The sequence below is a fragment of the Hoplias malabaricus genome, chromosome 3 (genome assembly GCF_029633855.1).
Source record: "Hoplias malabaricus isolate fHopMal1 chromosome 3, fHopMal1.hap1, whole genome shotgun sequence".
NCBI classification, from domain to species: domain Eukaryota; kingdom Metazoa; phylum Chordata; class Actinopteri; order Characiformes; family Erythrinidae; genus Hoplias; species Hoplias malabaricus.
The window spans coordinates 43439611-43451824 of NC_089802.1; the positions used below are offsets into that span (position 1 = coordinate 43439611).

General features: G+C 41.7%; 1 protein-coding gene across 2 annotated transcripts; it reads right to left on the reverse strand.

Moving 5' to 3' along the window:
* Positions 1–3143: 3143 nt before the first annotated feature.
* hyal1 (hyaluronidase 1) lies at positions 3144–8449 on the reverse strand. 2 transcript variants are annotated; one of them, XM_066662614.1, is made up of 5 exons: positions 8322–8424; positions 7444–7597; positions 5295–6211; positions 5110–5199; positions 3144–4526 (listed from the first exon to the last, which is right to left on the reverse strand). In XM_066662614.1, the coding sequence occupies exons 3-5, from the start codon at positions 6207–6209 to the stop codon at positions 4182–4184; spliced, it is 1350 nt and encodes a 449-aa protein (XP_066518711.1). In that variant the 5' UTR covers positions 6210–6211; positions 7444–7597; positions 8322–8424; the 3' UTR covers positions 3144–4181. The 2 variants fall into 2 exon arrangements, with proteins under 2 accessions (XP_066518711.1, XP_066518710.1); XM_066662613.1 differs by lacking the exon at positions 7444–7597 and having other exon boundaries at positions 8322–8449.
* Between the last annotated feature and the right edge of the window lie 3765 nt (positions 8450–12214).

A 12214-nucleotide genomic window follows, 5' to 3' on the forward strand; every position in this document is an offset into this window, starting at 1 on the left:
CAGTCCAGCCCCCTCTTCATTATTGATCCTTTAATGATGTTCAGCTGTAAAATCGTTGTAAGAGCCCTGGAGCACGTAGTAGATCATGTAAATGGGTATGGATATGGTTAATCAAAGCGAGCCAATAAATACGTTTCACGCACCTTTACTGCCATCTTGTGGCCACGCCAGGGGCACAATATTAAGAACCTGTTGCAGTAAAACTATGTTTGGACATATAGTGTATTACTGCATTACCCCTGAATAATGTGTATTAATCAATTATTTTGCTGATCAGCAATAAGCTGTGTGCCTCTGTGCAAACTATGCACGTAAAAGTAAACTGTATTCACTAATTATAAGCATTTTCTAAAATGTTGTATATGCAGTGTGTATTCAGGTAATCTGCACATTCTAGGATGGTTTAGGCCTAATCCTTTACTCTATCTTTCTTTTAGTAGGGATACTGTATTCAAGTTGTGTAGTTCAGGACTAAGCTTAATCACTTTGAGAAACTACCTTTAAGTGTTAATTCACTCCAGCACTGCAACAGAGGAGAAGCGCTGTTTTTTTTCTGACAGCAGACAGCGAGCTTATATCGGTCCACTGGCATAAAAAGGCTGGCACACCACTGACTGTAGACCACTGCTGGTCCACCATCGCACCACTCAGATTACTGTCCTGTACAGGATAGAACTCATTTATAATCTCCTCAAACAGATTTTACATTCACAGAGACTTTTATTCTGGAAAACACACTAATACAAATATTACCATCAACTATGAGAGATATAATAATGAGTATAAGCCTGATATAAAATGATTATGGATTCTGTTATGACTCTGAAGTTATTTACTAATCTTATTTATAAAGAATAACAAAACAAACCTAATGAAGGAAAAAATGTAAATTGGACTGTGGAATGGAAAAGTGCTTAAATGTGGCATTTTGTCTAAAATTCTGTTTAATCACCAGTGGTGCACCCAGAAAACACTGTGCAAAACACTGGTGGACCTCCAACTTTGCCCTCAGTGGAACAACAGTGGTCCGCCATCTCCTTGCAGTCAGGGATTCCATAATGAGTGCAGCAGTGACAGACTTTTTTTTTTCTTTTTTTTTTACAAGCATCTTCAATACTTCAAAGCCCTAAATACAAAACACATGACTGTAAACTCCGAATGTCACAAGACGTACCAGTGCTGAACATTTACAGGTGTGTTCCCAGGCAGGGATTAAGCTTAGTCCTGGACTACACAGCATTTTGGAAAGTTATTTTCCATTGAAAGTAGGATATAGTCCAGAACTAGGCTTAATCCCTTTAACATTTAACATTTAAACATTAACATTTAAAATAGTGAATCTAAATTATTGGATGTAGTTAAAAACAGCATTTTAAAAGTTAAAAACCAACATCCTCACAGCACTGCCTAGGAATTTACAAGTGATTTTCTTCAAAGCAGTACTGGGAAACGTTTGGTAACATGCTAATACAATTAGCTGGCTCCTGCCCACAGACATTCCTCTCCCAGTCTGTTGGCATATCTCAACACTTTCTGCAAGTAAATAATGCCACTCCTGGCATTTTATTTATATAGCACCTTTCTCAAACTTGAGGATGTTTTAAAAATCCATCAAACGGAATTATACCCAAAAGCATATTCATTTTAGAGCTACTGTGTGAGCTAAAAAACCTTTTAATTATTATTCGTCACTTTCCCCACATCCTCGTCCCTTACGTTGGTATCCCTACCTTCTCTCCCTCATCTGCCTCTGGCTCTTCCACCTTTGCTTCTGGCACTTGCACTACTCCACAGCTGCTCCTGTTCCTGAAGGAAAATGGATTCATCTTGCGACTGGATGAACAGAATACAGCATTGTGACTTATTAAATATAATTAACGAATTTGACCACTCATTTTCTGATTATTTTGTATGTGTGTAGTAAGAATGCATTTTTGAGATAAAAACATTGTATTTGGGTTCTAAGGGTTAATAAGTCATGATGCTAGCAAGCTGTAATTGAATATTACTTGCTAATGTAGATACAAAGGCAATGCACTGTGTACATGAGCAGGATTGAGAGGCAGCTCCAAAGACTGAATTACCTATACACATATGGTTGATTCAGCTAAAATATTTCCTTCCATCTATTTATTGTCTGTAAGCGCTTATCCAGTTCAGGGTCACGTTGGGTCCAGAGCCTACCTGGAATCACTGGGCGCAAGGCAGGAATACACCCTGGAGGGGGCGCCAGTCCTTCACAGGGTGACACACACTCACACCTACGGACACTTTTGCGTCACCAATGTGTTTTTGGACCGTGGGAGGAAACCGGAGCACCCGGAGGAAACCCACACAGACACAGGGAGAACACACCACACTCCTCACAGACAGTCACCTGGAGGAAACCCACACAGACACAGAGAGAACACACCAAACTCCCCACAGTCACCCAGAGGAAACCCACACAAACACAGGGAGAACACACCAAACTCCTCACAAGACAGTCACCCGGAGGAAACTCACACAGACACAGGGAGAACACACCAAACTCCTCACAAGACAGTCACCCGGAGGAAACCCACACAGACACAGGGAGAACACACCACACTCCTCACAGACAGTCACCCGGAGGAAACCCACACAGACACAGGGAGAACACACCAAACTCCTCACAAGACAGTCACCCGGAGGAAACAGACACAGACACAGGGAGAACACACCAAACTCCTCATAATACAGTCACCCGGAGGAAACCCACACAGACACAGGGAGAACACACCACGCTCCTCACAGACAGTTACCCAGGGGAAACCCACACAGACACAGGGAGAACACACCACACTCCTCACAGACAGTCACCCAGGGGAAACCCACACAGACACAGGGAGAACACACCACACTCCTCAGAGATAGTCACCTGGAGGAAACCCACACAGACACAGGGAGAACACATCAAACACCTCACAAGACAGTCACCCAGAGTGGGACTTGAACCCACAACCTCCAGGCCCTATTTCCTTCCAATTGTTCATAAATAAACTTCCTCATTGATAACACATTCACAACACTGTGTTTAAGGCACTGTTAAAGTCCATTTTTTAATCCCCATATGCAGTATTTAGGCTCTGCAGTGACTCATAAGGTACAAGGCTTTTGCATGAAATCTTTTATTAAAAGGATATTCCAGCGACAGGCATTTGTGCACAATTCAATCATTGAGATGTAAACATAGTCTTTCAGTACAGTTTGATGTAAAACAGAGGTCTTCAAACCTAGACCTTTAATCTGGTTTCCAGGTCGGCGTTTTACACTGGCCAGCCAGTATGACCAACACATTGCCAGTCAGGGAGGTGCATTAACAGGTGAAGCTATAGTGTAAAACCAGCTGGCCATTTTTAAATCCTCAACTGAGACCTGGATCCAAGGTCTGGCTTTGAAGAGTGCTGGTGTAAAATGATGTAATGTAAACATACATATTGATTTCTAAGTAATGGTGGTGATGGCAACTGGGAATAAAGATATCTATAAAGCCATAACCATTCCGTATACTCTTAAAAAATTACCTGTGATTATACATGTTACTTCTGAGTTATTATATGTCATGCTGAAATGTTCATTACTGCTATGAATCGATCAGTATAAATGCTCTGATGTTGTTTTTAAAGGCATTAAAGAGTTTTTGTGTCAGGATCTAATCTCCACCACTGTAAAGAATTCAATCAAACCACTTTAAATAATTAAAATTGTCATTAAACTGTATTATGCCCTTTTTATTTTTACATCAGAGGAATGTAATTTAATATAATTTCCATTTTACAAAAATGCTGCAAGTTATATTGATGACTGCTTTGGTGTTCTATGGCTTGATTTAAATCAATAAAATAGTCTTATCTCATTAGCTGGGCTTATAGCGCTTACATAGACAGACATTAACACATCCTTCTATTCAGACACATTAAAAATACACTTCTGCTACAAACTGGGGCCCAGTTTCCCAAAAACATCTTAGTGTTAAAATCAACTTAACCGGAAGAGAGAGTGTTTAGTGTGAAGTTAAGATCTTGTTAGTTTTAAGATGTTTTGGGAAACCCAGCCCTGACAGGTTTCAGCAAAGTTAACTACACAGACAGGAATCCTTTACCTTCAGTTCTCAAGTTCATACACACTCTCAAGGTGTTTGTTCACATTCTATCCCAGAGCTAGTTAGCAACTGGATTCTGGCAGTGTTCGCCTTCCCAGCCATGGAAACACTGGCACTTAAACTGATCAGTATAAGATTTGTTCTCCCTTTTTTCCGTGTTCACCTTCCTCTGAATCACATATGACGGACTTGAGACGTCCCCATGTGCACGATGAGTTCTGTGGATGATGGTCCACTCAGCTGGGTCCAAATGGAGAAAAGCAGTGGAGTTTGTGTTTTTCCTCTGGCATCGTCCGTGAGATGAGCACAAAGTCTGGCTGCACATGGACGCAGCTTCGGTCACATTTACCACGTACTGACCCAGAGTGGTGTCTATGTAGTCTTTCACTGCCAGACAGGTCACCTGGTAAAGAGGGCAGAGTCTGTAACTTTAAATTCGTGTTTGATTACTATAACCTTGCATTGTACAAATATACACTGATCATCCATAACATTACTACCACATCCCTTTTACTGCAATTTATAGTTCTGAAACTACAGACTGTAGTCCATCTGTTGCTCTGCCTCCTGTTGGTCAATGATCAAGACAACCACACAACCACCAAAGAACAGGTATTTTTTGGATATTTTTGGTTGGTGGATTATTCTCAGTCCAGCAGTGACAACGTCTGGTTTTTAAAATTCCAGTAGCATTGCTGTGTCTGATCCACTCATTCCAGAGCATCACACAACCACCATGTCTGTGTCACTGCGGAGCTGAAAATGATCCACCACCCAAATAATATGTGCTCCTAACCATTGGAGGACAAGGTGAAAGTTGACAAACAAAGTATTCTGAGCAGCAGATGGACTACAGTCTGTAATTGTATAACTATAAAGTGCCTTGTATGGTCAGTGGACAAGTCTGCTTCGTGTTCCTGAAAACAATTATTGGAGAATTTTAAACGGAAGTTTAAACAAAAGAAGTAACAAATATATGACCACACCTTGTTTTTGGAGAAGTTTGAATCTCCCCATAGAACAATGCCTGCTGCCCCTAATGCAACACTCTCTCCGATGGTATGAACTAGGTCCTCCTTTAAAACAAACAAAAGCAGAGTAGCATGATTAATATAACTGATATTAAGTGTGAAATATGTCAACAATGTATAGCATTTTTCTTTAGCCAAACCTGTGAGAGGAATTCCAGGGTGTAGGTGAAGACGATGCGGGCATAGGGAATGACGGGTGGTTTGACGGGAGTGACCTGCTCTCTCACCCTCAAACCCTCCAGGACTCGATGCCGACTGTACAGCAGGATATCACGGCCACGATTCCTGAGCTTCAGGTCCAGGTAAATATCAGGATAAAGAGCAGTGCTTGTGTTCCACAGCCATAACAGCCTGTTGTTCCTCTTCATCTCCAGTGCTGGGCATTGTCCCGTGTATGTACCATTCTTCTTGTACTCATAATTGTAGCAACAGGGAAAGCCATAGAAGCCCCACAGTCCCTTCTGTCGCTCCCTTAAGCCCAGCTTCAGAGTCTCCTGCATGAAAGAACGTGCGGCCTGTTCGAATTCTTTCATAGCTTCTGCTTCTATGCGCGCTGGTTCCCAGTGTGGATGTTTGATCCTCACCAGTTCCCTGGAGCCTTTCCAGTACACTTCCTTACTGTCCCAGTTCCGTTCCCACAGTGGTCTCCAGCTCTCCCAGTCCACCACAGCCAGTCCATCAAAGTTTTTATCTGGTATGACTTTCCGCAGGTCATTATCAGCTTGCCAGATATGATCTTTAAGGCTGGCATTTTGAGGAACCCCTCCATTCACTGATTTGTTCTGGAAATCATAGTAAGGATACAAGCCCAACTTGCCTGAGTAGAAGATGGTAATATTACCACCGGCGAAGGTCTGGTTCTTGTTGTGGACAATATCGAAGACACTCAGGTCAAGATCAACACCATAACGGGACTCACACAGCTCAGTGGGTGCGTTCCATACTGTGAAGAACGGGAGGTGCGGTAACGACTTAAGTGGACGAGCCAAAACAGGACTGGTTGTAAAAAGGCAGAGGAAGATCAGAGGAGACGTCCAGCAGGCCTTAGCATCCATACCTGAAGTGACATGAGAATATGAAAAGAAATGTAGAACTCCAGAAAGGAGATCCTCTGCAGGTTGATGAATCGAATGAATTTAAATGTAAATTAAGGTGACTTGAAGTCTAATTTCAAAAAGGTAATTTCAATGATGGGAGGCAATTTGTTTTAACAAAAATGTATGTTATACTGAACAGCCTATTATCCATAATAATCATCCACTTCAAGCAACAGTGAGTGCCTTCATGCGAGATAAAAAAATAGCAATGTGTGGAAATTTTTCCTGCTGTAATGAAACATTTGCATCAATGACCTACGTTCACACAGCAGGGAAAAGTGGCCCAAATCCGATCTGTTTTTTCATATGAGACACAGATGTGTCAGTTGTGTTGCTGTGGCAACAGCACAAATTGCACTGTATCCGGCTCTTCTGAAAATCAGGTTTGGGCAAATTTTGTATGCGTTATTGAAATCCGATCCATATTGGATCTCAGCAATGCGAGTCTGTCTGAACAGTCCAAAGCATTTTTGTTTTAATTTGCAGTGTTTAGGACACGGAAACCAGTGTTCCCGTCTCTTATTTATGAGAAAATAAAAATTGTGGAATTGTGTATTAAGTGTTTTGATCAAACAAACACGAAAAGACCTTCTTTCTAAGTAGTTCTACATCAGTTTTATATTGTTCACATGGGAATGAAGCGACTCAAATGTGGATCTTAGAAATATTAAACTCACTTTATCAGCACTTGTTAATTTGGAGAAGACGTGTTTGCTCTTAAAGTGAAATAATCATCAGTTTATGTTTGAATATTTTTTTTACAGTCTTTATTTAATTGTGTGTTTTTTAACATAGAACTCATTTGGAATAGAAACTAGGGTCTTTTGTGACACAGCACTACACAGTGAACCTGTAAAATCCCATTCCTTCAATTAAAAAATTTAAGTGCTTTGTATGAAACAGACAATTCCTTCTGATCAGCGCCTGACAAATTATGCTCATGTGGGTTTAAGAGTGTGATCTGTTCCGACTGATGTCAGATATATGTCACATTATATAGACAGTGTGAACAGCAGAACAAAAAAAAATTGGCCATAAAACATGACAGTAACAGAAATCTTGTCCAATCTTACTGTGCTAGCCTGTGTTGCCAAATCTGTTGCAAGAAGAGCAGTGCTTTTCCTCTTTACACTATATACCGCTTTTCTCGTGGTCTCTCCTACCATTTCTACACTGACAACACTCAACTCACCTTTCCTTCCCACTTTCAAACACTCAGTTTTTCAGTCACATCTCTGCATGTCTGGCTGAAACCTCTTCTTGGATGACAGCCCGCCCAAGAAAAACTGAGCTGCTGTACATCCAGGGAACTGCTGTCTCCTTCAGAAACTCCACAGTCACTCCATCTGAAGATGCACATAGCCTGGTGTAACTCTGGATGGCCAGTTATCTTTCTCAATGGCTTCAAACCTGACTCAGTCATGCAGGTTCCACCTCTACAAACTTTTCCCCCCAATGAAGGCCACACAGTTGATTTTTCAGTCTCATGTTATCGCAAAATCTGACTACTTCAACACACTCTTAGCTGGTCGTCTTCTGTGGGTCATCAAGCCATTTCAGCTCATCCAGAACATCAGGTTTCTCTGGTTACTCCACTGCTGCTTTACCTTCACTGGCTCCCAACAGACAACCGAATCAAATTTAAACACTAATGCTTGTCTGCAAATTTAGAGCCTCTCTAAATGATGGCAATGAAAGTTAAAAAGGACACAATGAAATGGAAAAAAAAATCTAAGATGTAGACAGTAAAATCTATTAGAAATGCTCTCATTATTATGACTAGACAAATCTAAACAAATGGCTCTTCTGAGGAAACAGCTCCTACTGAGTTTCCACGGCTCTAGACTTTGACTTTGTCACGTCTTTCTCTTTAATTCTCTACGGAGACAAACTCATGAAAGCTTCAAACAGCATGTGTACGAGAAACTGATCTGCTTCAGTTTCTCAAAGTTGAAAAGACACACAGAGCGTGCCGAGGTAATGTGGAAGGAAAACTATGAATTCCCGAATCTCTGAGGAAAAGTGCTATAGACTTTAAGAATTAACAAAACATAAAATTTTAAGTCTTACCTATCGCCTATGTCTCGTCTGTTTGATTAACGATCAGCGACAAACACCAAAGACTGAACATAATCTCGTGACTATGTTTGTATGGGACTAAATAAAGAGGAACCGAATCCTCACATTCGGCAGTGGGTGGGGGGAGAGAGAGAGAGGGCGGAGAAAACAACAAGAAAAAAACTGAGTTGCAGCTGTTCGGTTCATTGAAGGTAAGAGTCGAGTCCCATGCCTATTCATTCCAAGTGATGAGAATCGGATTCGAATCCAAGAGTTGATCCCACAGAGGAGCTGTGTGTTCGCAAGTTCAAAATCAGTACGGAAGGAAGTCCTGTTCGTGATATATTTATTCAAATAAATTAAGGAGTGCGTACCACTTAACCCTTTTTACAACCGATTTACAACGTAAAACACTCATAAATATTGTGTTTTACATCTGATTGTCTCAAGGCCTTATGATATCCTCCACACGATGAAATTGAACATATAAAAGTAATGATCACCTCTTTCATTGAATTTTGAGTGTTTTAATCAACCTTGTTACACCTGTGGTGTTCCCAGTCAAGGAAATGAATGGGTATCCAGACTATAATCCTCCATCATACAGAAAACACCCCCACACCACACCACCCTCCAACTCACTCACTCACTCACTCATTAACATTTCAGACTGAACAATGTATTTTGCGGGTGCACATCTTTTTCCCACGCTTTTGTGCATGCTTTTGATGTTCGCCTTGCACTCCTTTTACTCTGAGCACAATGAGTAGGCGACTGACCAAGCGGTTATCTGTCGAAGATGTTCTGGTCCAGGTTTTTGGACATGATGAAGAGGGCACTGAAATTGAACCAGAGATAGAGGGAGATGTCTCAGAAGTGGAAGACTGGCCTGTGGCACTGTTGCACAACATCCTTGATGTGTCTGCTTTCAACGCATATGTGGTGTGGACAGCCATCGACCCAACCTGGAATCAGGCGAAGAGTTTTAAGAGGTTTCAAGAGCTGGGAAAAGCTTTGGTGACTCCTCTTATTCAATGGCACCAGGACATTCCCCACACACCAGCCTTTTGCTAGTCTGGTTAGGAGTGTGCAAGCCCCAGCCACAGCCGCTGCCCTGGCTGCTCTCCCCCAACAAGGGCATGGACAGAAAAGGAAGCACTGTGAGCTTTGTGCCCCTAGAGACAACACATGTAGACTGTAACAGTTTTCCAGTTCAGGGTCATTGTGGGTCCGGAGCCTACCTGGAATCACTGAGTGCAAGGCAGGAACACAACCTGGAGGGGGCACCAGTCCTTCATAGGGTAACATACACACATTCACTACGGACACTTTTGACTCTCCAATCCACATACCAACGTGTGTTTTTGGAGTGTGGGAGGAAACTGGAGCACCCGAAGGAAACCCACGTGGACACAGGGAGAACGCACCACACTCCTCACAGACAGTCACCCGGAGGAAACCCACGCAGAAAAATTAATTAATTCATTCATTGTCTGTAAGCGCTTATCAGTTCAGGTGGGTCTGGATCCTACCCAAAATCACTGGGCGCAAGGCAGAAACACACCCTGGAGAGGGAGTGTGTGTTTTTGGACTCATTCATTCATTATCTGTAACCGCTTATCCAATTCAGGGTCGCGGTGGGTCCAGCGCCTACCTGGAATCATTGGGCGCAGGGCAGGAATACACCCTGGAGGGGGCGCTAGTCCTTCACAGGGCAACACAGACACACACACACACATTCACTCACACACTCACATCTACGGACAATTTTTAAAGTCGCCAATCTACCTAACAACGTGTGTTTTTGGACTGTGGGAGGAAACCGGAGCACCCGGAGGAAACCCACGCGGACACGGGGAGAACACACCAACTCCTCACAGACTGTCACCCGGAGCGGGACTCAAACCCACAATCTCCAGGACCCTGGAGCTGTGTGATAGTGACACTACCTGCTGCACCCACATTACATGTTCATTTTGTAATACATTTTCAGTGCCTATTTCTATTTTCACTGCAGTTATTTTATGTCTAATTCTATAAGTTCATGTTAAACACTACTTTGAGACATTGTTCACATCACAGCTAAAAAGAAAGTTGATAAAAATTTGGTGGTGAAAAATATTTTTGTGCTAAAACAGACGTAGTAAAGGACGGGAGGTGAACACGACCAGAAGGTTAATGCTGTGTGGGAAAAGTTTAATAAGGTGTGGAAATGTTTAAGATGTTTTTTCCCCTTTCCATGCCTGTAGTTGTTCCCATGAATTAAATAGCACTTTCCCACACCTTATGGAAGCTAATCAGCATCAAAATGAAAAAGAAAATGTAATAGGAAAAATATCATTAATTTATTTTGAAGTAATGCTACAAGCATGGCTCTTTATTGGCAATATAATGATGGGATTATAATTTTTAATATTTGAAGAAATTAAATGTATCACACACTACAATTTGTGCTGTTGTAAAGCTGTAACTTTATTGTTAAAACATTGAAGAATTATTATTATTTATATATTATTACTTATTATTTGCTGTCATAGAATCAATAAAACCCAACTTGGCAGACACCTTAACAGGGTTTTAAACCCTTTTGCTGTATTAACAGCTTTTTGAAAGGGTTTACACTAGATGTTTAAAACATTTCTGTATGAACTTGATGGAATTCAGCCACAAGAACCTTTCTGAGCTCAGGTACTGATGCTGGATGACTCGTTCCAGTTCGCAAACACTTTTCCAGCTTATCCCAAACTTATTGGATTGTACTCCATTATTTCAGAGATCAAAGCTCCCACTGCTCCATGACTTAATGATGGGGTTTTCTTCTCTTTAGCCAGCATTTTGCGTTGAGCATGTTTGGGACATGGAGGTTGTGGGTTTGATTCCCGCTCCGGGTGACTGTCTGTGAGGAGTTGGTGTGTTCTCCCCGTGTCTGCGTGGGTTTCCTCCCACTGTCCAAAAACACACGTTGGTAGGTGGATTGGTGACTCAAAAGTGTCAGTAGGTGTGAGTGTGTTAGTGAATGTGTATCTGTGTGTCTGTGTTGCCCTGTGAAGGACTGGTGCCGCCTCCAGGGTGTATTCCCACCTTGTGCCCAATGATTCCAGGTAGGCTCTGGATCCACCGCGACCCTGAACTGGATAAGCGCTTACAGATAATGAATGAATGAATGAATGAATGAATGAATGATGGCTTTTGGGTCATGAGTGAAACTGGATGCTTCAGAGCATCCAATAGCATTTCATGCACTTTTATGGTGACTTTTCAAGCTGTGCGTGCACAATTTGTCTATGTCCACACTGGGTGATCTTCATGTTTTATCTTAGCAAGGCATTTGGTAATTGTTTATGAACATTGAATAAGATGCACTTAAACTGATATATTTTTATATGAAAAAAAAACATATAAAGGACAGTATAAGAAAAGTTTTCCTATTTTGTAACTGTAAGAAATTGCAGAAACCCCAAAGGTAACTTGCATAGCTGCTTGTTTAAGTGCAACCAGGAAGGAAGACCGATTTTCAGACCCGTGGAGAAATCAGAGGAATAAAGACCCAGAGTCAAATATTCACTCCAATGTCTAGTTTATTCAAACATTTGTTGCAGTAAATATAGGACCCCAATCCCATACACCCCACTGTCATGTGCCCCTTCTGCACGTACACCAAGCATCATGTGTACCGTTCGGACGTTATTACAACGTCTCATTTCACAAACCCAGATATTCCCTTAATTGGCATGTATCTGTTATCTTCTATTGTCAGCAAAATGATTGCAGACGGTTAAGTCAAGTTCAAATTTATCTAGGGACCTACTTTCCTATTCTGATATCTCTGTTCCCCTCTCTCCTGGGTCGTGCCCTGAGGACACAATATAATAAGCACTTTGAGGTCATGAGCTTAAGCACAATAT